Raw genomic sequence first — 26,430 nt, forward strand, 5'->3', positions numbered from 1 at the left:
AGGAGTATGTGGTCTCACAAATAAGTTTGCAGACGACACAAAGATTGAGGGAGGTGTGGACAGTGAGGAAGATTGCTAGAGGATACAGCAGGATGTGGGTAGGCTGGAGACTTGGGCGGAGAAATGGTAATGGAATTTCATGCAGACAAATGTGAAGTGATGCATTTTGTAAGGTCTTATGCAGGAGGGAGGTATACAGTACTTGGCAGAATCCTTAGAAGCATTAATGTACAGCAGGATCTGGGCATACAGGTCCACAGTTCCCTGAAAGTGGCAACACAAGTGGATAAGATGGTTAAAAGGTGTTTGGTATGCTTGTCTTCATCAGTCGAAGTATAGAATATGAAAATTGTCAAGTCATGTTGCAGCTATAGGACGCAAAGAGTGGTAAGTGCCTGGAATGTGGTGGGGTGGTAGTGGAAGCAGGTACAATAACAATGTTTAAAAGGCATGTTAACAGATAAATGAACAGGCAGGGAATAGAGGGAAATGGACTGCATAGCAGTAAAAGATTTTCAGTTTAGAAAGGCATCATGTATTGGTGCAGAATTGGTGGACCGAGGACCTGTCCCTGTGTTGTACTGTTCTTGGTTCTTCGTAGTTGCACAGTTTGCCTGCCAATCATACGTTTAAAAGCCACTTTTGATGCATGTTCTGGAGAAAGTGTTGGGGTGTTCCAGTTCACTCAGGAAGTCCGAATTGCTAGCAAACATGTACTTTTTCCTTATACGTTGTAGCCTGGAGCTAAGTATGGGAATAGTAGAGGCTCCAATTTCTTTCCATCACACAGGTGACTAGGAAGCTCTCCCACACTCACCAACTTCCAGCGTAGTGTGCTGGAATGATTATAAGCTGATACTCAACTTGTTGGACCACATTATGAAGATGTATTCCTCAGGCCATGAAGTCCAAGAGTGGAACTTGAACTCAGAATTTCTGGCAGAGAGACAAGAACACTACCACACTGTCTCAAGGGCTTCTAATCTACAGAGTGTAGGCTCTTTCTATCAGAGAGGAAGCCAGAGACAGAGAGTCAGAAGCACTTGGAGCTAATGTGCTTTGCAAGAGGCTTCATAAGAACAGGAGCAGGAGTAGGCCATTTAGCCCCTTAAGCCAGCTCTGTCCGTGAACAAGATCATATGAACGTACAAAGAAGGAACAAGACAAGAGTACTCTACCTTTCAAACCTGTTCCGCTATTCATTAAGATCATGGCTGATTTGATTTTAATCTCAAATCCGCATTCCTGCATATCCCTGATAATCTTTCATCCCCTTGGTGATCAAGGATCTATCAACCACTGCCTTATAAATATTTCAAGATGCCAAGATGCTGTATCCATTGCCTTTTCTGGAAGGGAATTCCACAATTTCACAATCGTCTGGGAGGGAAAAAAAAATTCCTCATCTCTGTTTTGAATGGGCAATCCCTTATTTTTAAACAATTACCCCTAGTTCTAGATTCTCCGACAACAGGAAATATCTTTTCAACATTCACCTGGTCAGTTGCCTCAGGATCTTACATGTTTCAATTAATACTTCCCTGATTGTTTTAAATTCCAGAGAATACAGGTCTAGCCTGTCTAGCCACTCCACATAAGGCAATCCACTCATTCCAGGTATGAGTCTAGTAAACCTTCTCTGAACTACATCCAAACATTAAAATCCTTCCAAAAGTATGGTGATCAGTACTGTACACAGTACTCCAGATGCAGTCTAATCAATGCTCCAGAACTTAACTACCTTTTTGTGTCAGTTCCTCATAACCCTCAACTCTTTCATATTTCAAAAATGTACCCTTTAAATACTTTCAGTGATCTAGCTTCCACAACTCTCTAGAGAAGAAATTCCTTCATATTTCTGTTTTTAAATATGTATCCCCTTATTCTGTAACTATGAATCCCTAGATTGAGATTTCCCCACTAACGAAGACACCTTCTCAATATCTCTTCTGTCAAGTCCCCTCAGAATCTTGTGTTTCAATAAAATTGCCCCTTATTCTTCTAAATTACAATGAATGGAGGCCTAACCTGTTTGCTGTTCTTGTTAAGTCAACCCCTTCATCCAAGGAACCAGCCTAGTGAATTTCTTTTGAACAGCCTCCAATACTAGTTTATCCTTTCTTAAATACAGGGACCAAAACAGTACATGGTATTCCAGATGCAGTCTCACCAACATTTGGACAGTTGTAACAGAACTTACCTATTTTTAAAATCCAACCCCCAAGCAATAAAGGCCAAAATTCCATTTTCTTTTTTTAATTACTTGAGTCACTTTCCATTTAAGTAATATTTTGCCTTTTGATTCTTCCTACCAAAGTGCTTGGCCTAGCACTTTTCTATACTAAACTCAATCTGCTATGTTTTTGCCCACTCATTCAACCTATCTATATCCTGCTGAGGGTTCCATATGTTCTCACCACAACCATGCCTTTCCAACTACTTTAATAACATCGGCAAATATGGATACATAGCATTACGCCCCCTAGTTAATTACATCAAATTCAGTCCATGGTCAGGGACTGGAGAGTGCGACTGCGAGTGAGACAGGTATTGGGATCCAAAATGTATCAACCTGTACTTTTAAGTATACAAATATACCGAGCCTCCCCACTGGCCCCAGGGGCACAGAATTCCAAAGATATACCACCTAAGCAAAAGAACATCTACTGATCTCAGTCCTAAGTGGTAACCTCCTTATTTTTAAATTGTGCCCTCTGGTTCAAGATTCCCCAATCAGGGAAATATCTTATCTGCATCTATCCTGTCTACCCCTTTCAGTGTTCAGTAAGTCTCAATGAGATTAAAATCCAGAGAATACAGGCCCAGTTTACCCAGCTCTCTTCATAGGACACTCCTGGCATCCCATGAACAAGGCTGGTGAACACTTCTTACACTCCCTCTATGACAATACATTATTTCTGAGATAAGGAAACCAAAACTGCACACAATACTCCAGTTGTGGTCAACCAAGTTCCTACACAATGAAGCAACACTTCACTCTGGTGCACTCAAATTATATTGCAATAAGGTCATTTCATGACCTTCTTAATAGCTTGCGGAACCTGAGTGTTAGCCTTCAGTAACTTATTAACAAGGATACCTAGTTCCCTTTGTACATCTACACTATCCACCCTCTTATCATTTACAAAAATATTCTGCACATCTGTTTTTCCTACCAAAGTGGATACCCTCACATTTTTTTCACATTATATTCCATCTGCCATGTACTTGCTCAATAACTGAGCCTATCCAAATCTTCTGGAAATCTTTATATCTTCCGCACAACATAAATTCCTGCTAAGCTCTATAAACCTGTAAATTTGTAAATGTTACATTTGGTTCCTGATGTCCATATCATTAATATATATTGTGAAAAACTGGAGCCCAAGTACTGACCCTTGCAGTATCCCACTACTCTCGGCCTGCCAATGTGAGAATAATACAGTTATTCTTACTCTGTGTTTTCTGTCTGTTAGTCAATCCTTAATCCATACCAGTACATTACCTTCCATACTATGCTTTTTAATTTTGCTCACAAGCATCCTATGGGGAAATGTATCATAGGCCTTCTGAAATATACAACATCCATTGACTCCCTTTACCAATTGATAGCAACATCCTCAAAAAACAAGTTTGTCAAACACAATTTTCCATTCACAGATCCAAGCTGTTTCTTAGTTCCAAACAAATATTCTAACCGACACTACGGAGATAACAGAGTTGAAGAGACAAAAGCAAATTCTTGGATTTGTGGAACAGTGGGTGGCATTGGATGTGGGGGACAAACAGCAATCTTGAAGTAAGACCATTAAGTTCATAAGAAATAGGAACAGGATTAGGCCATTCAACACCCACCCCACCCCTCTCCCCCCCTCCCCCCTAAACCGCCATCCCCCAAGCCTGTTCTGCTATGGATCCAAATCTACATAACTCAGCTTTAAATAAATTCAAGAACTCTGCCCCCCACAGCTCTCTGTGGCAAGGAGTTTTGAAAGACTCACAACTCTCAGTGAAGAAATTCCTCCTCGTCTCAGCCTTAAATTTGTGTTCCTGTATTCAGAGACTCTGCCCTCTGGTCCTAGACTTTCCAATGAGGGAAAACATCCTCTTACCATTTGACCTGTCAAGCCCCTTAAAAATCCTATGTAATTCAACAAGATCACCTCTCATTCTTCTAAACTCCAGTGAGTAGAGTCCCAACCTGTTTAACCTTTGCTCATAAAACAGTCCCCCTATACCAGGGATTATTCTCGTGGACATTCTCTGAACTGTCTCCCATGAAGTCTTGAACTATGTAAAAAGTCTGAAATTTTAACTGCTCCATATATGGTCATTCCACTTGGCTGAGGAGCTACTGAATCAATTTGGTCTCTACAGCACATCTCGAAACCAATTATTTTTTTTTAAATGGATGTTTTCAGTTCCACCTTGATCTCTGAATCCCATTAAGCCACATGCATTGGAGGATCTAATTCATCCCTAAAATATTAATATGCTTAAAAATACATTTGGCTATGCATTCTAAGGGTGCCGCTTAATGAAATTTCATGAACTGAGTATGACTCTGATGAAGGGTCTAGGCCTGAAACGTCAGCCTTCCTGCTCCTATGATGCTGCTTGGCCTGCTGTGTTCATCCAGCTCTGCACCTTGTTGTCTCAGATTCTCCAACCTCTGCAGTTCCTACTATCTCCCATAACTCTATCCACGTTCCCTGTTAAAAGAGATTGCACATTAAGTCTCAGCGACAAACTGGTCATGTGTCAGTTGGACACAATTGCTGATTTTTTTTCTAAATCTATAAAGTCGCTTCTCTCCTGTTACAGCTCAAGAGTCTTGTACTGATGTTCCCCAGGACAGAGGGTAATGGTTTAGCTGAAGGCAAATCCAAGCCAAAGTAATCTTTGCACTGAAACATTTCCATTGTGTAATATCCAGTCAATATCACAATTTGCTTATGGCCATTTTCTTAGACTAGGTGTGGGATAACTGCTAACAGAAGGAAATGATAGACTAGCTGCATATACCATAGAAATTGCAGTCACACCTTGGGATCCAGCCCACTTGTGCTGCAGTTTGATCCTCAACTATGCCTGTTGAATCAAATCCCATCTTCAAGATGCACTCACAGTGAATGGGTCAGAGAATGGTCAATATAATACTGGCAGCCCATCTCTAACTGCTCTAGGACTGAACATCAGGTTTGGATAAGGTAGACAAAGAAAAATTGCTCCCATTAATGATGGTGCAAGGACTAGGGAACAAAGATTTAAGGTTTTGAGCAAGAGATGCAGGAGAAATGTGGTGAAGAACTTCTTTACACAGTGAGCAGTAATGACCTGGAATGCATTGCACGCAAATGGGTGGAAGAGGAAACAGTCAACAATTTTGGAAAGAAGCTACATGGATACTTATGGGTGAATGCCCATCCTCAGTGTTTCAACGACTCTAAATCACAAGAATGCAAGGATCAGAAGCAAGTTTAGGCCATTTGTCCCCTTAAGCTGGCCTGCATTCAATAAGACTATAACTGATCTGGTTGTGGTCTCAACTCACTTTCCTGCCAGCCTTTCATAACCCTTGATGCCCATGTTAATTAAGTATCTGTTTAACTCAGCCTTGAATATATTTGATAACCCAGCCTCTTTCTTTATAGTGAGACTACATCAGCACTGAAGTAGTCAGCCACCCTGTGAAGCGGGCGTTGGTAACAGCACGGATGCAGCAGTTAACAGCTGACTGCATGTCCCACCTTGGTAAACAGGACAGTCCAAACAGGAAGGCCAAGACAAAGACATTAAAGCATATGATGACCATCATTGCTACCAGCATGGCCTATAGATGAGTAGTTCCAGCGGAGGAGGGCACAGAGTTCAATCCCTGTCTTCCTGGATAGTGAGAGTGTCCTCCTGCATGGATGCTCCCACGTCTCCTGAAGGATGAGTCTATCATAGTCCACTAGTTTCTCAGGGTGTTCCATGCTCCTGCTGAGGTTGTGCCTCTTCTACCTGGGGACCTTTCTCTTCGTAAACAAGGCTGCAGCAGGGCACTGCACTACCTGAATGATGTGAGTGAGCTCCCTCATGTCCAATGGCAGTTTCTGTTCTTTTGAGGATAGGATCAGTTGAGCCTGGCTGAATGAACTGGTGGCAGAGTTTTGCCCAGGTTATGTGTGGTCACCTCTGCCTGCTCCACATTCCCTGGTGCATAATCGGCACCTTCCTTAAAGTCAATATGCTACAAATATTCCTTACTCCCAAACTTTTCAAACCATTTCTGCACCTCCCAAGGGATCTCCAGAAGGGTTCCCAGCTGCACTGAGCTGGGATGGTTCCCATAAGCTTCCAAATCCCATTCAACTCTGTCAAAGTTGCAAAATGACTGCCTCAGCAGTCTTTCCACTGGGTTCCTGACTTCCCTCTGTGTGCTTGCAGGTTGCCTCTTTGCCCACCTCAGTCCAAATTTCTGGCACAGGTGATGAGAGTGGGAATTCCCCTCATGGGGCCACATTTTCTTTATACCCCCAATGTAGTGACATCTCTCTGGAGATGAGAAGATGAGGCCCAACATCTTTACACAAGTGGACTTTTCCTGCAGAACACAAACCAGGAGAAAGGAATGCAGAAGGAAAGCCATGAACAGATGAGTAGGAGATTGATTGTAGGAGAATAATTGTTGGAAAGCAACGTAAGCAGATTGATTGTGGTTTGAATTGTCCCTTCAAGGTTTTGGATCAGTGAAGGAGAAAACTTTGAAAAAGGAACATTCACAATGCCTGCCTTCATCATTATACATTTGTGTCGGAATTAGTTAATGAGGAATGAAATACATGAGGTAGATGAATTCACTGTGAGTAAGGCAAGGAATAATCATAAGGTAACAATGGTTAAATCATAAATAAGATGGAAAAAAGATAGGAACATAGAAACTAAGAGCAGGAGTAGGTCATTAGGCTCTTTGAGCCTGCTCGCCATTCAATATGATCAAGCTGATCCTCTTTCTTTATGCCATTTTCTTGCTTTCACCCCGTACTCCTTAGTGCCTTTAATATGTAAAACATACTCCTTATTGAACATACTCAGTGACTTGACCTCCAGTGTCTTCTGTGGTAAAAAATCCCATGGGTTCAATTTCCTTTGAGTGGAGAACATTTTCCTTGTCTCAGTCCTAAATTGTCTACCCCATATCCTGATACTGTGTTTTCTGATTCTAGACTCCCCAGTTGGGAAAACATCCTTCCAGCATCTAGTGCGCTCAGCCTTGTTAAAAACTTGTAAATTAGTGAAAAAATTAGAAAAACAAGTTTGGAACAAGGCAGATACTGGAAAGATGAGGATTGAGGTGAAAAGAGACATTGGCTCATTAGACTTCAGATCAAGAGTTGAATAGAGAAAGTACCAAATTACAGCACAGGAACAGGCCATTCAGCCCAGCATATCTGCACAAACTATGATGCCTTTCTAAATTAATCCCAACTACCCACACATAGTCAATATCCATAATGCATTATATAAATAACATTGTAAAGGTACAGCATAAAGATATATCATTGAGAAAGGGTGGTATGGATAAACAAAAGAAATTGGAAACAAGTTATAATTGATTGGGATCAGATATGGGGCCTACAGGGAGCACCATATTCAAAAAAGGATGAAATTCAACAACATCAACAGAAATACTTTTAGACAGGATAAAGGAATCAAGTATCAAGAGTGAATCTGAAAAACTACAAGACCCCAGTTAAATTTTGATGTAAATAGTTGTTTATTAAGTATTTACCTTTTCCCCTGAAGGACCGGGATTACCTTTATCACCTTTTCCAGGAGCAGCCCAAGTCTTTCCCTAAATTAATAAAATACAATAATTACCAAATTTGAAAACAAAAGTTCAAGACAGAATATTTACAAAATGTGCAACAGTCAAATATTGGTGAATATTCAGTTGTCAGTGTTGAGTGGTTATTTCATTCACTCATAGAGTCCTTACAGTGCGGAAACAGGCCATTCGGCACAACAACTCCACACTGCTCCTCCAAAGAGCATCCCACCCAGACCCATTCTCCTACCCTGCATTTCCCATGTCTAACCCACCTAACCTAGACATCCCTGGACACAATGGACAATTTAGCATGGCCAATTTACCTACCCTACACATCTTTGGACTGTGGGAGGAAACCAGAGCACCTGGAGGAAACCCATGCAGGCACGGGGAGAACGTGCAAACTCCACACAGACAGTCACCCGAGGGTGAAATCAAATCTGGTTCCTGGATGCTGTGAGGCAGCTGTGCTAACCACTGAGCCACCGTGCCGCCCTTTCTTGCCACCGTGGATGTGATGGGCCAAAGGGCCTTTTTCTGTGCTATTGACCTCTATAACTCCATGATAGTGTTGGTTATTCTGCACCCATGCTTTTATCATGTCAACTTGTGATAAATGTAGTGCGTATTTAAATAAAGAACTTTCAACTCTGTTTTTTGCTATTTTTCCCTAATCTGACTGATTTGTTAGTCTTCCCTGTCAAACTCTGGTTATCATTAACCAAAGCACTTTGCACTCTTGCCTTGTCCTTCGCCATTAAGTTTACAAATCCTGACTGATGTGAGCTCCACATTCCCCTCTAAAATTACTTTAAAACCCTCTCTACAGCCCTAATTATAGACATTTTTAATCAAATTGTTCAGATGTGTTATTATCTATCTTTGGAGCAGGTGGAACTTAAATCTGGGCCTTCCTACTCAGAGGTAGGGACCTACCACTGCGCCACAATAGCCCCTCAGTTCTAGTTATATGATTTGGCAGAACAGTGGTCCTAAAACAGTTCAGATGAAGAATGCCCAAATACACAGATTCTCCCCCACACCCCCACCAACCCCAAACTTTGTTCTTTGCTGCTTGGAAAATTGCCAGTGTATTACTTTTCTATATTACCTTATAGTAAACTATGTCTCAGCAGAGTTCTGACAGCTTAGTGCATCATATTTTAGAAACACCCACAGAATAAAGTCCAGGATTCATTTCAAAGGCCAATTTGATAAAGGACAGTTAGTTTCAAGCCAGTATCTGCTTCCTAATTGTGAGAAATCTATTGTTCGGTACAATCAGAAAGCATTAACAAGTACCAAATAAGCCAAATAGCACTTCTAAAATCATTTTCACTTATGAAACAGCTAGAAAATACTAAATAATCTAGTAAGTCACAAAATCCTGTCAGAATTCTTTAAATTAGTTTCAAAAACCATCTTGACTTCAAAACTGGCTCGGTTTATACACGTTATTTTTTTTTTTTAAAAAGTGGAGCAATTCAAACCAGGCCCAAACAATTCCCTCCACAGTGCTGTTACCTTCATTAGTCTGTTGCTTCAGAGGCTAACACCTCATTCAAAGACCTGCAATAACACTTAACTATATTTTTGATGTGGAAGTCTCTGAGTCAGTAGGTTTGAAATCCACAGCATGGATTTGAGCACATATCAAGGGAACACACTTCACTGCGTGCCTGAGGGACTACTGTCTCTCAAGTGCCACCATTAAACCAAAAACTCAACATTTTGCCCCTCAGATGTCGGTATAATATAGCCTAGGGAATTCTCTCCAGTCTTGCAGCCAACTTTCATCACTGAGGTTAACTAGATATGGTTCACCATGTTGGTTGTGCTCGAATCAGTTGCTAAGGTCTCTACAATAAGATGATGTTTCAATTTTGAAAGCATAAATTGGCTCTAAAGTGTTCTGGGTACCATGAAATGAACTATTAATAAAATAAATATTCTATCAGCTTTCCTTCAAATCAATCACAATAGGCCTCAGTTTTCTCTGAAATTCCATCTGCTTTCCTGCTACTTTACTGACGAATATATCTAATTCTTGTATTTGTGCATTTTGGAGATGTTGTTGTGGTTGGTTGGCTCGCCGAGCTGGTTCATTGTTCCACAGATGTTTCGTTACCCTACTGGGTAACATCATCAGTGTAGCCTCCGATGAAGCGCTGTTGTGTTTTCCCGCCTGTTATTTGAACTCTGGAGTCTGTTGGGCTGGATTACCTCACTTCTGGTTTTCCTTTGCAATGGACTGTATATGGGGTCGAGCTCTATGTGTTTATTGATGGCTTTCTTAGTGGAGTGCCAGGCTTCTAGGAATTCCCGTGCTTGTCTCTGCTTTGCTTGTCCCAGGAACCTGGTGTTGTCCCAATCGAACTGGTGATTCTCCTTATCCACGTGGATAGAGATGAGTGAGTATTGGTTGTGTCTTTTTATTGTCAATTGTTGTCCCTACAATGGAATCAACTGGCCATTCACTGTGCTCATTTCTGCTGATTTTCAACTGAAAAATGTTTTTGCAATTTGAATTATTTTTGCTACTTTGCTTTGTGATTTTTTTTTATGTGGTTTGGCTTTGATTCTTCCTAAAATTTGGTCAACTGCACAATTGTGTTTACTTCTTTCAAATTATAACATTGAATTTTTGTCCCGTTGTTGTGAATAATGACGATTGTACAGTACTCCTGTGACAATAAAACAATGACTTAGTACAAACAAAGCATCAGTTATATTGAGCAACTCATAATACCAAAAGTGGAAATAATTGGGGAAAGTGTTTGTTTTCCTCTCCCCTCTAAACACAACCTGATAATTCTGCAGCTCTGATTTAACTTTGGAAAATTGCACACTGGATTTATTGTCAGTATTTATCCCATCCTCATTTCCAGGTTTTGAGCCACTGACTCCCACTAGATGGGCAAAGGATTGCAGGGGATTGCAGGGGGTTGCCATTGCCTTCTGCAGGATGGCTGACCTCTCCATCAGGCAAATTGGAAGGATGGACAGGAGATAATCAAACTTGGCCACATTATGATGTGCCTTCTAGGGTTACCAAGTCCTGACCCGAGACTCAGATAACGGCTTCCAGCCAAGAGTAGAGACACTAACAACAGCACTACAACAACTTTTATGTCTGGAATAAGTATTCAGGATGAATTTTTTTGTGCTCTTGCATGAATTTCAACTGTAATCTTATTAAGATGATGACCACCTTGCAACCAAGAAAATTTAAATGTCTGTTCTGCACCACACCTCCAGGTTTGATTCAAGGATTCAAATTGAAATGTTCTGGACACTGTGAAAGTAGTGGAATTAAAACAAAAACATGAAATTAGGACATTAGAGAGAATGCACTCTGCGTACTGAAGGCAAACCAAGAGGTTTTATTTTCTGAGATGAACACATGCTCACTATGTGAATTTAAACCAATAAAACTAATCCCATGCAGAAGGAATGTGACCAGCCTGCAGTCTGTTCTGCCTTTTGAATTGCAGACTTTGCTGTTAGACCTTAAAAGTAAGGAGAAAGTCAGTTAGTGTACTGTGATCACAAATATCACGTTAGCAAGTCATCAGATCAGCCTCCGATTATTATGAGTCAAATGACTCGCTGCTGATAGCAAGACAAAGTCAAAGATACAAGATTTGATCAGCCATAATTTTCCCTTTGAAAAAGAATGAAACAGTCAACCTGCAGTCCTCTTATTGTCAAACCTATTGTTCCAATCCTCTCCGACCTATAATGGCTCCCAGGCAAGCAGCATCAAAGTTTTAAAATTCTAAGGCTCGTTTTCAAATCCATCCATGGCCATATGCCTCTTCCTCTCTCTGTCATCTGCATCAGCCCCACAAGCTTGAGATATCTGTACTCCTCTAATTCTGATCTCTTGCCCCATTCCAATTTAAATTTCTTCACCTTTGGCACGTCACTTTTAGTTGCCTAGGCCCCACGCTCTGAGATTCACTCCCTAAACCTCCTGGACTATCTACCTCACTTCCCTCCTCAAAGACAATAAGTAAAATGTACTTTTTTGATAAAGTCTTTGATTGTCTGACCAAATATTTCCATTTGTGACTCAGTGTCCTATTTTATTTTGTAATGCTCGTTTTCAGTGTCTTGTCGAGTCATCGAGTCATACAGCATGGAAACAGACCCTTCAGTCCAACTAGTCCATGCCATCCATATTCCCAAACGTAACTAGTCCCACTTGCATTTGGCCCATATCCCTCCAAACCTTTCCTATTCATGTACTTATTCAAATATCTTTTAAATGTTGTAACTGTACTTGCATTCACTGCTTCCTCTGGCAGTTCATTCCACACATGAACCATTCTCTGTGTAAAAAGTTACCCCCATATCCTTTTCAAAACTTTCTCCTCTCACCTTAAAAATGTGACCCCTAGTTTTGAACACCCCTCCCACTCTAAGGGAAAGACCCTTGCTATTCACTTTTTCTATATGCCTCATGATTTTATAAATTTCAATAAGGTCACACTTCAACCTCCCAGGCTCCAGTGAAAATAAGACCAGCCTTGGATGTTTTGTACATGCAGCTTTAAAACAGGGATCAAACTTCAGACCTTTCATGTTCTGCATTTTGTTAGCCATCACTGAGTAGGCTACCAATTATTGTCAGGAAGATGAGTAGTTTGAAAAGGAGCTTGTGGATGGTGGTGCTTTCACGTATCTGCTACACTTCTCCTCCTACATGGTAGAGGTCATGGGTTTGGAACTTGTTGTCTAAGAAGGCTTGGTGAGTTTCTGCAGTGCATCTTGTAGACGGCACACATTGCTGCTACTGATCATCAATCGTGGAGGGAGCGAATTTTGGAAGTGGCGTACAGTGTGACGATATTATGGATTTAAGAGGTACATATTCTCTTGTTCTTTTTTATGAAGAGAGGTTGAGACAGAGGCACCAAATGGTCTGCTGCAAGCCAATAAACAGCTTCCGAGGCTTTGGTTTTCTTTTAAAGTTGGAACAATAGAACGGGTGGGGTCAAGCTCTCACAGAGCCAGGATTTTTAGTTTATCTTTCAGTACTGTAGGAGTTTTGAAATCTGTCACATCGCTCTGTCTTTGCTATAGCTAAAAACTTGGGTTCTCTGTTTGCTGCTAGAATTGCACGTGAGACAATCCATTATATTGACTTTGCCTTTGCCAAGATGTACTTATGGAATATTGCTGTATTAGAATAGTTGAGTAGTTTGTTATTTTGTTAAGTATTTCATAGAATTACAGTTAAACCCATTCTTTTCTTTATATTTTGTCTGTAATTTAACTATAGTGTATGAATAAAGTATATTTTGCTTCAAGCCTGGTAGTTTGACCAATTGAGTTGCATCCGGAACAGAACACCTATCACGTGCCTTTAAAGAAAGAAAAAACTTGGGTCCAGGCTATCTCCATAACATGTTTTGAGGAGGTTTTATCTGGTCCATAAAAATGGGACACTGATCAAATGGGCTGCTTTGGCTTCCACAGTGTCTGTTGTATAAGGTAATGTTTCTGAAATGGTGGATTCTGCATTAAGCTCTACCCAATCTCAAGTTGCCACAAATTTTGGGGAAATTAGGAATTTAGCTCAAGATCTTGATGGAGACAGACGTGTTAACAGTATCTCCCAATAGTTTTCTTCATTGTATCCAGCTAGCCAATGTGACTTGTACCTGTTGCTATCATGCAATAAACGTTTTAGCATTTCTGAAGTGTTGTATAAACTGAGCCAGATTTTGTTCAGCCAAAAGCCTCTTCTACAACAGCTCACTCATGGTTCATTGTCTACAACTATTAATTAAATAGGCCCTTCAAATCAGCATCACCATGGCTGGAAACAACTGAGTTTAATTTTAGTAAGTTCCTGTTGCAAGTTTCTGTTTCATCTTGTGACCTTTTTTGGTAGAATGTGCTTTCAGGGATGGTCTAAATGACTTTTTGTCTATTTGTAAAAGTAGAAAGGAGGTTTGGCGACAGCACTCCACCCAACCATTAGCTGGTAATGGTTAGTTCCACAAAACATACAACAGTGTCAACTTAGAACATAGAATATAGAACTATACAGCACAGGAATGGGCCCTTTGACCCATGATGTTGTGCCAAACATGACGCCAAATGAAACTAATCCTTTCTGCCGCGCCGCTGCTCCCCCCCACCAAACCCCTTGGTCCATATCCCTCCATTCCTTGCATATTCATGTGCTTATCTAGAAGTCCCCGGCAGTGCATTCCAGACTCCTACCACTCTGTGTAAAAAAACCTGCCCCTCACGTCTCCTTTGAACTTTACCCCGCTCCCCCCCACCTTAAATGCATGCCCCTGATATTAGACATTTCAACTCTGGGAAAAAGATTCTGACGATCAACCCCATCTGTGCATGTCAGAACTTTGTAAATTTCTATCAAGTCTCCATTCAGCCTCTGCCTCTTAAGAGAACACGAGTTTTTCTAGCCTTTCCTTATAGCACCTACCTTCTAATCTAGGCAGCATCCTGGCAAACTGGTTCTGCACCCTCTCCAAAGTCTCCACATCCTTCCTGTAATGTAGCAATCAGAATTGAATGCAATACTCTAAGTGCGGCCAAACCTGCAATATGATATCTTGAGTCTTGTACTCAGTTCCCTGGCCAAGAAAGGCAAGCATGCCATACGGTTTTACTACCCAATCTACTTGAGAGGCCAATTTCAGGGAGCAATGGACTTGAACCCCAAGATCCTTTTGCACATCAATGCTTTTCAGAGTCCTGCCATTAACTGTATACTTTTCCTGAACATTTGCTCTCCCAAAGAGCAGCACCTCACACTTATAGGGATTAAACTCCATCTGCCATTTCTCTGCCCATATTTGCAAATGATCTATATTTCGCTTTATCCTTTGACAACCTCTACACTATCCACAACTCCACTGATCTTTGCATCGTCTGCAAACTTACAAGCCCATCCATCTACATTTTCATCCAACTCATTTATGTATATCACAAACAGCAGAGGTCCCAGCACGGATCCCTGTGGAATACCACTAATCATGGACCTCTAGCCTTAAAAATACCTTTCCATCACTGCCTTCTTTCTTGTAAGGGCAAGCCAATTCTGAATCCACACGGCCAAGTCACCATGGATCCCATGCATCTTAATCTTCTGGATGAGCCTACCATGAGGGACCTTGTCAAAAGTCATACTAAAATCTGTGTAAACAACATCCACTTCTCTACCTTCATCGATTGCCTTCACGATCTCCTTGAAAGATTCAATCAAGTTAGTAAGACATGACCGGCCCTGCACAAAGCCATGCTGACTGTCCCTAATTAGGCCATGTTTTCCCAAATGTATGTAAATCCTATTCCTAAGAATTGTCTCCAATAGTTTCCCAACCACTGATGTGAGACTCACCACTCTATAGTTTCCTGGATTATCCCTATTACCCTTCTTGAACAGAGGAACACATTAGCTACTCACCAGTCCTCCCGGGCCTCTCCAGTGGCTAGTGAGGATACTAAGATATTGGTCAAAGCCCCAGCAATCTCTCCTCTTGCCTGTCTCAAAAACTTTGGGTAGATACCATCGGGTCTTGGGGACTATCCACCTTAATGCTCTTCAAGAGATCCAACACCACTTCTTTCTTGATCTCAAAATGCTCTAGCATATTAGCATGCTCCACACAAATCTCACTATCCTCCATATACTTCTCCTGGGTGAATACTAATGCAAAGTACTCATTTAGGATCTCACGCACATCCTCTGCCTCCAAGCACAAGTTCCCTCCTTTATCTTCGAGAGGTCCTAGCTTATTGCTAGTTACCCTCTTGTTTTTAAATGTATCTATAGAATGCCTTAGGATTCTCTTCAACTCGACTTGCCAAGGTCATTTCATGCCACTCCTTGCTCTTCTAATTCCCTGCTTGAGTACTTTCCTGCTTTCTTTATATTGCTCATGGGCCCTGTCTGATTTTAGCTTCCTGAAATTTACATATGCTTCTATTTTCCTTTTGACTAAATTCACAACCTCTATCGTTATCCAATGATCTTTTACACTGTCACCCTTGTCCTTCCTCCTTATTGGAGCAAGTTCCTGGAGTGTTGTTGGAGCTGCACCTATCCAGGCAATAAGAGAGTATTTCATTGCACTCCTGACTTGCACTTTGTAGATGGACAGACATTGAGGAATTGGAAGGTTAGTTACTTGCATTCTTAGCCTCTGACCTGCTCATACAGCCATTTTATTTATAGGGCAAGTCCAGTTGAGTTTCTGGTCCATGGTAACCCTCAGGATGTTGATAGTGGGCAAATCACCAATGATACTGCAATTGGACATGAATAAGATGCAGCTGAATTCTCTCATGGTCATTGCTTCGCATTTGTCTGGGACAAATTATACTTTTACTTTTCAGCCCAAACCTGGATATGGTTCTTTCAGTCCATGTGCAAATGCAGCATCAGCATCTGAGAAGTCACAAATGGAGCTGAATGTTGTGTAATCATCTGTGAATATCCCCACTTCGGACCTTATCATGGGGGGAAAGTCATTGATGAAGCAGCTGAAGGTGGTTGAGCTGAGGACACTACCCTGAGGAACTCCCACAGAGAAGCCCTCAAGCCAACATAACTGACCTCCAACATTGTAACAGGTATGGCTCCAAACGGCAGGAAAAAAAAATTCCAGGGCTCCTTGGTGTCTCTTTTGGTCAATTGAGGTTTGATTTCAAAGGTAGTCACTCATATCTCACCTCTGGAATTCACCTTTCTCTCCATGCTTGAACCAAGGCTGTAATGAGGTTAGGAGCTGAATGCCCCTGGCGGAACATAAACTGGGCATCACCGAGCAGGTACTGCTTGATAGCTCTGTTGATAACACCTTACATCACTTTACTGATGACCAAGAGTGGACTGATGAGGCAGTAACTGGCTGGATTGGATCTGTCCTGCTTTGTGTGTACAGGACATACTGGGGCAATTTTCCACATTGTTGGGTAGATGCCAGATTTGTAACTGCATTTGAACAGCTTGGCTAGGGGAGCAGCAGTCTGGATCACAAGAATATTGTCAGGAGGCCAAAGCCTTTTCAGTAACCAGTGCCTTCAACCAGTTCTTGATATCACATGGAGTGAATAAAATCAGCTGAAGCCTGGCATCTGTGATGCTGGAGACCTTTGGAGGAGGATGAGATGGATAATTGAATTGGCACTTCTGGCAGAAGATTGTTGCAAATGCTTCAGTCTTGTCTTTTGTACTGATGTGCTAAGCACCCCCATCATTGAGAATGGGGATGTTTGTGGAGCATATGGGTAATTGCTAAATTGCCTGCAAAATTTACAGTTAGATATAGCAGGACTGCAGAACTCAAATCTGATCTTGGATCAGATCGCTCAGCTCTTTCTAATGCAGGCCTCTTCTGTTGTTTGGCATGCAAGTAGTCTTGGCTTGAAGCATCAGCAGGTTGACACCTTATTTTCAGGTAAGCCTGGTGCTGTTCCTGGCCTGCCCACCTGCACTCCACATTGAACCAAGGTAGATTCCTTGCTTTGTTAGTAATAGCAGAGTGGGAGACATGCCAGGCCATGAGTTTGCAGATTGTGCTGGAGAATAATTCTGTTGCCCCTGACAGCCTGCAGTGCCTCATGGATGCCAGTCTTGAGTTGCTAGATAGTTGCCAGTTCAAAGTCTGTTCCATTTAGCATGGTGATAGTACCACACAACAAGAAAGAAGGGTATCCTCAATGTAAAGATGGGACTCCATCTGCACAAGATCCTTGCGGTGGTCACTCTTACCAATGATGGACAGATGTATCTGCAGCAGGCAGATTGTTAAGGATGAGGTCAAGTATGGTTTTCCCTCTTGTTGGTTCACTCAACACCTACCGCTGGCCAAGTCCAGCAGCGATGTCCTTCAGGACTCGATCAGTTCGGTCAGTAGTGAGGAATGTGAGCCAGTTGGTGAAGGATTGCATTGCTCAACATTTAGGTTTGGACAAATCCAGGCCAGTTTAAACTACATATCAGAAATGCTAAATAGTGTGCAAAAAAGCAGGGCTGGAAGAGTGGTACTCATGTTGTGACATTAGAGGTTGACAGGCAACAGAGAGAGAGAGAAAGAGATCTTTGGTAAGGGTAAATAGTGTTTTTGGAACAATCACAATATGAAGCAAGGAACATTATACAACACTAGTTTACATGGACATCAGTAGAATCTAAGTCAATAACTCTGTGACACTGACTCACTGCTGTGAAATTAACATCACTTTTATCACCTCCTCCTCCACTCTTGCCCCCTCCCCCCCCATATCATCAGAAAGGGACAAAGAGCTAGTCATTTGCCTTTGCACTCTGCTTTCCATGCAACTGTCAAGAGGAGAATGTTACTGTCACTGTCAGGATTTTCTGGTTTAGAGGTACTTTAAGCAATTCTGCAGTAGAAGCCTATATAACTACTGTAACGTAAATTCAATTGTTTTCTGCTGCTCCCAGCATTGATTTAAATAAGATACTCAGACTGTAGGCTGGACTCAATTACACATGGGGTCAACTTCCAAGAGTACAAATTTATCGAATAGGCAGTCATAATTTATGGGAAGGTTTAGCAGAAATAAGGATTTTCTTTAGAGTAGTAGTTAGCTTAGTCGTACAAATGTAGAACCAAAGGTTAAATATAATAGATTTGACGATATATATAAACACAAATTTGCAATTGGGTGCACTGCTGATTTTCCATCACACGCACTCTCAATGTGTGAAGCTCAAGCGCGCAAGATAATTGGTATCATTAAGAACCCTGTCAAACAAAATACAAACAATTTGCAAGGCTTGACAATAATCTCTCTGCTGAGTCTCAGTCGCTTTACCGACAGTTTCTGTGAATAACTTAGAAAACTCTTATTGGGTTTATACCTCAGGTTCAGTAGATAAGATTTTTTGTTGGATCAACCTGTTTTAGGGGTGTTGCCCCTTTAAGAGACCTGGTCAGGTGGCCTGAAGGGTTTGGGTCCAGTCTTGAACAGGCTGTGGAGCTGTGAATGTCCTAATAACATGTTTTTGTTCAGATTTACCATTTGTCTACCTGGTATATAATTCCTGGTTCCAAAGGCAGCATCAACATAACACATCCAACAATATTTTCCTCATGGTCACTCCTGCCCTAGCCAAAAATGGTGTAAATCGTATCTTAAAAATAGTCTATTTCCATTAAGAATCATGAAAATGACAGAAAGGTTTAGAGATCAGAATATGGCACCTCAAATCAAATTAAACTCTTCCCATAATTAATTAAATGCTGTTTAGTTCACATAATTAAATTCTTAACAAATTCTTAACAAAGATTACTGCTACTCAAAATAAAACCATTTAATTTGAATTATTATACCACTCATCTATTTTTCTTCAAGTTTCTCCAATTCTTAATTTAGCACTCTAAAACAAGCATCTCATTAAAGGTTGCCACATCCTACCCAGAGACCACATGTCAATAACTAGCCATTTGACATGTCACAGGTAGAGTGACACCTGTTGCTGCTAAGAGAATCCAGACATTCCTTACCAGCCATTATACATCCTAACACACTGCTTCTATTCCATTCCAAGTTTCTCCATGTCTGTTGCATCTGTTCTGACGATGCTACCTTCTGCAGGGTGCCTCAGAAATATCCAATTTTTTCCTCAATCAAGGATTCCTCATCACCATGATTGACAGAGCCTTCAGCCATATCCAATCCATTTCCCACACTTCTGCTTTCACCCCTTCTCTTCCTTCCCACAACACCATTAGGGTCTCCCTTTCCTTACTTTACATCACACCAGCATCTGCATCCAAAGGATCATCAGCCGCCATTTCCACTACTCAAGCACTATGCCACCACCAGACAGTTATTACATTCATCTCCCCGGTCAACATTTCGCAGGGACCAAACCCATTGGGATATCCTGGTCTACTCTTTCTTCACTCCCAATTACTTGCACCAGAATCCCATGGCATCTTCCCATGCAATTGCAGAAGGTGCAACACCTGACTATTTACCTCCTTTATCCTCGGTTTCTAAGACCCCAGACTCACCTTCCAGGTGAAGCAACGTTTTGTCTGCACTTCACTCAGTCTACAGTATTCATTCACAATGTGGTTTCCTCTACATTTATAGAATTTTAGTTAGGCCACACTTGGAATATCGCATACAGTTCTGGTCATCACACTACCAGAAGGATGTGGATGCTTTGAAGAAGGTACAGAAAAAATTTACCAGGATGTTGTCTGGTATGGGTGATTTTAGCTATGAAGAAATGGATAGATGGAGTTTGTTTTCATTGGAACACAGGAGGTCAAAAGGCAACCTGACAGAACTTTATAATATTGTGAATGGCATGGATAGAGTGGAAAGTATAAGGCTTTTTCCCAGGGTGGAGGGGTCAATTACTAGGGGACTCAGGTCAATGTGCGGGGTGGGGGACTTTAAAACAGATGTGCGAGGCAAGTTTTTCACACAAAGGGTGGTGAGTGCCTGAAACGCGCTGCCAGAGGAGGTGGTGGAAGCAGACATAACAGCAGCATTCAAGAAGCACCTGGAGGAATACATGAATAGGAAGGGAATAGAGGGATATGGATCCAGTGGGTGAAGACTGTTTTAGAATGGAAGGGCAAAATGTGTTGGTGCAGGCTTGGAGGGCTGAATGGCCTGTTTCTGTGCTGTATTGCTCTTTGTTGTATTTAGGAGATGAAAAATTGACTGGGCAACAGCTTTGCAGAACACTTATGTCATGTCCATAAAAATGACCCTGAGTTTCCAAATGCCTGCTACTACCACATACCACCATGTTTGCTGCCAACATTTTTAACTTGGGCTTTTTGCAGAACTCCAACGAGGCTCAGTGAAAGCTGGGGAGCAGCATCTCATCTTCTGCTTAGGAACCTGACAGCCTTCAGAACTAAAGACTGAGTTCAATAAATTTATAGCCTGACTAACTCCTTCCATGTCTTTTACCCACCCCAGACCTCAGGTACTGGCATGACATGGATTGCTTATAGCACAGCCAACCCATTTTCACCCACGCACCCAATTATCCATCCAGCTTCTCTTCTTCCTTGATTTACAATCAACAATCCCTTTGTCCACCTAACATTTTTCCTTTTTCTTTCTCTGGGTTCCATTTCCACCTATCTGCTCATTCTTTCCCTATGCCAACTACCCCTCACCAACCCTGGTTCTTCTACTGTCATCAATGTGCATACCATTTTTTCGAGGTGCTATCAATTTTGAAGAAAGATCACTGGACTCAAAACATTAACTCTGCTTCACTCCAACATGAAGATACCAAGAACTGCAGATGCTGGAGTCAGAGTCAACACAGTGTGGAGCTGGAGGAACACAGCAGGCCAGGCAGCATCAGAGGAGTAGGCAAGTTGACGTTTCAGATCGGAACACTTCTTCAGAACTCTCCACATGTTGTCAAACCTGATGAGTTTTCCAGCAATTTCTGTTTTTGTTGCAGATTTTCAATATCTGCAGTTCTTTGTTTTATATTTGAGGTCCAACAAGTGTCTTGTACAAGTTCAACTCACCTCCTTGCGCTCGTACCCTATGCCTCTATTAGTAAATCTGAGGACACTGTATGCTTTATTAACTGGTCTCCTGTCCTGCCACCTTTAATGATCTCTGTGCATATACACCTAAGTCCCTCCGTTCCTGTAACCCTTTCAGAATCGTTCTCCCTATTTGATATTGTTTTTTAATGTTCTTCCTATCAAAGTACATCACCTCACACTTCTCTGCATTGAACCTAATTTCCCAGGTATCCACCAAATTGTCAATTCCCTTTTGGAGATCCAAACTGTCTTCCTCACAGTTTACAATTCCTCCAAGTTTAGTGTCATCTCCTAGGCCAGATCACCTGTTAAAGTAGCTGTCACAGTAGATAAGATCGATCTGCATGTTTGCAGAAGATGCGGGCATCACGGAATGAATAGATTGTGACAGGAAGATCAGCTAAAGGCAAAGGAGTCAACTTTGTGACAGAACCGTCAGTTCAGAAAATAACTATTACTAAATGCTTCAATAGTTTTATTCAACTCTTAGGGGTCTTGTGAGATTCATTACTCAAGTCAATTTCCATTTTTGTGGTTTATGTTATCCAAATTACTTGACTGTGCAATGTATCTCTCTCCAGTTCGACTTACTTTGACGTTGGCCACTGTTTGACTTATGAGGTTGTCAGGTTATGGCACAGAATTCATTTAATTGATTTAATGACATAGCATAGAATTTCTCTAACTGTGATGAATGTAATTCCTAAAATTAATACCAGTCTCATTACACAGTATATTAAGCAGGAGCTCACCATCTGCTAGTGTCTGTCATTACAATTCCAAGACCAACAAAAAAAACTAAATTGTAAAGTGTCAAGATGGACACACAGAAGCATAAGGAGTCAGCATTTAAATAATCAGTGTTTAAATTTCACTCTCAACCTAAGGCCAATCAGTAACATATAACTCGGGTTATATGTCAAGACCTTGAAGGTGGCACAAAGCATAGCAGGAGGACCTAGGGACTTCAGTTTTGTGCTGGGATTGGAAAAGGTGGGATTGTTCTCCTTCAAACAGCAAAAGTTAAAGGAAGATTTAACAGATTCGCTTAAAATTATGAGACAGTTTGACAGAGCACTTAAATCTTTTTTTCAGCATCCAAGGTAGCACAGATTAAAGATTATTAGCTTAGTGTCTAGAAGGAGGTGAGGAAAAGTGCATTTACACTGCAAATGATTCTGATCAGAACTGTCATTTCTGAAAAAGCAATGAGAGCAAATGCAGCAACAACTAGTCCTCTCCCTTGTGCTGTTTAGGTGGACAGAGACAAGTCTCTTCTCAACTCCAAAGACCGAACAACCTTATCTGCGTTCACACCTCTCAGGGTGTCTGGAAAGAGGGACACAAGCTGCCCATGCATCCCTGATTTAGGCTTGAAGGTAGGATAGAAATTGGTGTACAGTATTTCCCAATTAATGAGGGCAAACAGCGTGCAAACCAATGGTAAATAAGTTCTTGCCTACAGGGACTGTGACTGCCGCTCCAGTTTTGGCACACCACTTTATCTCACAAACTCCACCCACAACTGTAATTAAGTCCTCCACTCACCACCACACCCTCCACCACTGACACAATGGCCATGCTTCACAGGGCCCATTAAACAAACATCACTCTATGAGTCGGCATTGACACCAAGGGAGCTCTACCAAAGGTGAATGTGGATTTCTGATCCATCCAGCTGGTGGAGGAGCAGGAAATTGGCACATGATCCCGTGTGGAGTCTGCTCCCAGTGCTCTTTGCATTGTTGCTAAAATTGTGTGTTGTTATCCTGGAGTGTCTCTCCTCCAAGCATTCTCCATTTCCTAAGCTTCTTATCTACTCAAATGTGCCATTGAAAGGAAGTGGACTGCAGCTCATATAACTATTATGTACCTTACCATCCGACTACAACAGTGAACAAACATGTATCTCTGCTCTTTTGGTTAATACTCTGTATTTGTGACAATAAAGGAACTGAGTTTTCTGTCAATATATGATATGCTGAAGACCAAGTGCTGTATATCAAGAGTTCATTCTTTGTTAACCTTGAAATGGTAAACACTTTTCTGAAGATATTGACAAAGCAGAGACACAAGAATCACCTCAGTTCTCATCAAAAGACTATCTTTCAATTTTCTATGATCCACATTATTGGCGCTGCTGCTGAATAGCCACGTCACATGCAATCCAAAGCAAAACTTGTCACAGTTTGGCTGTGGACAAAGTCAACAAGATTAGATTCTATCCTGTCTGTTTGATTGTGTGTTTGGGGTTCAACACTATTTAGACTTCCAAAGTAAAAGTGCTTAAGTCCCCAAGACTTTGTGTAAGAACACTATATTCAGAGATCAACCTCATCACACATTCCTTCAGCAACAGGTTAGATTCTGCTGCATTCCAGTCCATTTTCCCTAATCTTGTGACCCTGATATTACATTGTGGGGAGGTGGTGGTGCTAAGGGCTAATACTTCAGGAACTCCAGGCTAATGTTTTGAACACATGAGTTCAAATCTCACTATGGCAGATAGTGAAATTTGAATTCATTAATTTCACAAGAAATCTTGAATTAAAAGCTAGTCTATGTCAATTGTTGCAAAAAAAAAAACTGGTTCACTAATGCCCTTTGGGGAAAGAAATCTGCAGTATTTACCTAATCTGGTCTACATGTGATTCTAGATCCACAGCAATGCAGTTGACTCTCAACTGCTCTCTGGGAAATTAGGGATGGGACATAAATGCTGGCCAATGAATGAATTAAAAAAAAAACACACGTCGTCATTTACATTCTTCTGATGTTAGTCTCAATAAAAATTATTCTATATTCTCATTTTGCAATTATCATGGAACCAGTCTCAGGATCTGAGAATAGGTGCCAGGGCTTCCTGACATGTGCACAAGTCCTTTTCTGACATAAAAGCACCTAAAAGGTTCTTTTCTGGATCACATATATATTGAGAACCTCACTTCCAGCAGGAACACAGACGTGAGAATGAGCCTTTTTAGCATCGAGAGGAGCATAGAAAATCAGAGCAACAGCAAATCATTTGGACCTTTGAACCTGCTCAGCCTTCAATATGATCATGGCTGATCATCCAACTCAGTACCATGTTCCTGCTTTTCCTACTTTAATCCCTTTAAAACGAAGAACAATATCTAAATCCTTCTTGAAAATATTCAATATTTTGACCTCAACCGCTCTCTGTGATTGCGAATTCCACCGGCTCACTACTCTGGGTGAAGAAATTTCTCTTCATCTCAGCTCCAAATAGCCTACCGATATCCTTAAGACTGTAACCCCTGGTTCTGGACTCACTGTTTATCAAGAACATCCTTCCCACATATACCTTGTCTAATAGAAGCTGAGGTTGAGAAGGTGAAGAGTATCAAGTCCCTAGGAGTGACGATAACCGACAACCTGTTCCAGACTTCCCACGTAGATCCGATGGTCAAGAAGGTACAACAACGTCTCTTCTTCCTACAGAAGGTTGTGTGCACAAATCAAACCATCACGGAAGCCAATCTTCCATCCATGGACTCCATTTACATGGCTTGTTGCTGCAGAAAGGCTGCCAACATCATCAAAGACCCATTGCACCCCAGCAATGCTCTCCTACAACCACTTCCACCAGGTAGTAGATGCAGAAGCTTGAACGCACACAACAGATTGTTCAAGAACAGCTTCTTCCCTTCTTCCCGATGAATGGACCCTCTAATTTCAAATAATGTTGACCTTGCTAATATTGATCTTGCCTGGTGCACGCTCTGTGCAATGCAACTTGTATGCTCTGTCTAGTTCTTCTTCCACCCTATGAGCCATATGTCCTTGCTTACTATGACCTGCCTATACTTCTCGTGAACAAAGTTTTTCACTGTTCTTAGGCACACGTGAAAATAAATCAATCAAATAAAATCAAATAGAACTTTATAGAAGTTTATAGTTTTCTACAAAAACCTTTATTCTGCTAAACTCCAGCAATGGAGTCCTAACTGATCCAATCTCTCTTCATAAGCAATTCATGTCATTCCAGGAATAAGTCTGGTAAACTCCCTCCCTTGCCTGACCATCATTCTTCAGATGAGCAGATAAAAACTACACACAATACTCTAGGTCCTATATAATTGAAGCAAGACATCCCTGCTCCCGTACTCAAATCCTCTTGCTACGCAGGCCAACATGCCATTTCCTTCTTTACCACCTGCTGCACCTGCAAACTCAATTTCAGTGACTGGTGTATAAAGACAAGCAAGTCTTGATGCACCTCCTCCTTTCCTAATGTATTGCCTTTCAGATAATAATGACTTCCTGTTTTTGCTACCAAAGTGGGTAATTTCACATTTATCTACGTTATACTGCACCTGCCATGCATTTGCCCACTCACTCAATTTGCCTAAATCTCATGAAAAATAAAATTGAAGCATCTCTGCATCCTCCTCACAGTTCATCCTCCCGTCCAGCTTTGTATCATGTGAAAACTTGGAGAAAATGTATTTAGTTCGTTCACCTAAATCATTAATATAGATTGTGAATTGCTGGAGTACAAGCACCGATCCCTGTGGTAATCCACTAGTCACTAGTTGCCACTCAGAAATGATCCATTTATTCCTACTCTTTGTTTCCTGTCTGCCCATTTGTTCTCTACGTATATCAATATACTATAATACCGCATACTAATCTCTTACGTGGAACTTGATTGAAAAGCTTCTGTTGGTCAAAGTATTATGCATCTACTGGCTCCCCTTATCAACTTTATAAGTTACATCATCAAAGTATTCTAGATGCAACAAACATGATTTCCCATTCATAAATACATGCTGACTCTGTCTAAGCCTGTCACTGTTTTTCAAGTGCTCTGCTATTAAATCTTTTATAACAGACTCTAGGATTTTGATAAATTCTTTCCTATACTTTTGCCTTCAAAAACAAATATTGGATTTATCCAGTATTCCTTTTATTACACCACCACAGAATATCAAAATCCAATGGAGAATTGATTATAAGATAACAAGGTGTAGAGCTGGATGAACACAGCAGGCCAAGCAGCATCATAGGAGCAGGAAAGCTGACGTTTCGAGCCTA

The 26,430-nt window shown here is 41.2% G+C and overlaps 1 protein-coding gene across 1 annotated transcript in view; it reads right to left on the reverse strand.

Annotated features, from left to right (window-relative positions):
• Positions 1-26,430, reverse strand: part of LOC109936192 (collagen alpha-1(XIX) chain-like) — a 334,226-nt gene that overhangs the window by 228,081 nt on the left and 79,715 nt on the right. Inside the window, exon 10 of the mRNA XM_048597074.1 lies at positions 7,778-7,840. Coding sequence (XP_048453031.1) covers positions 7,778-7,840 — 63 coding nt within the window. The remainder of the gene's footprint in view (positions 1-7,777; positions 7,841-26,430) is intronic.

The sequence above is a fragment of the Rhincodon typus genome, chromosome 5 (genome assembly GCF_021869965.1).
Source record: "Rhincodon typus isolate 14 chromosome 5, sRhiTyp1.1, whole genome shotgun sequence".
Lineage (NCBI taxonomy): Eukaryota > Metazoa > Chordata > Chondrichthyes > Orectolobiformes > Rhincodontidae > Rhincodon > Rhincodon typus.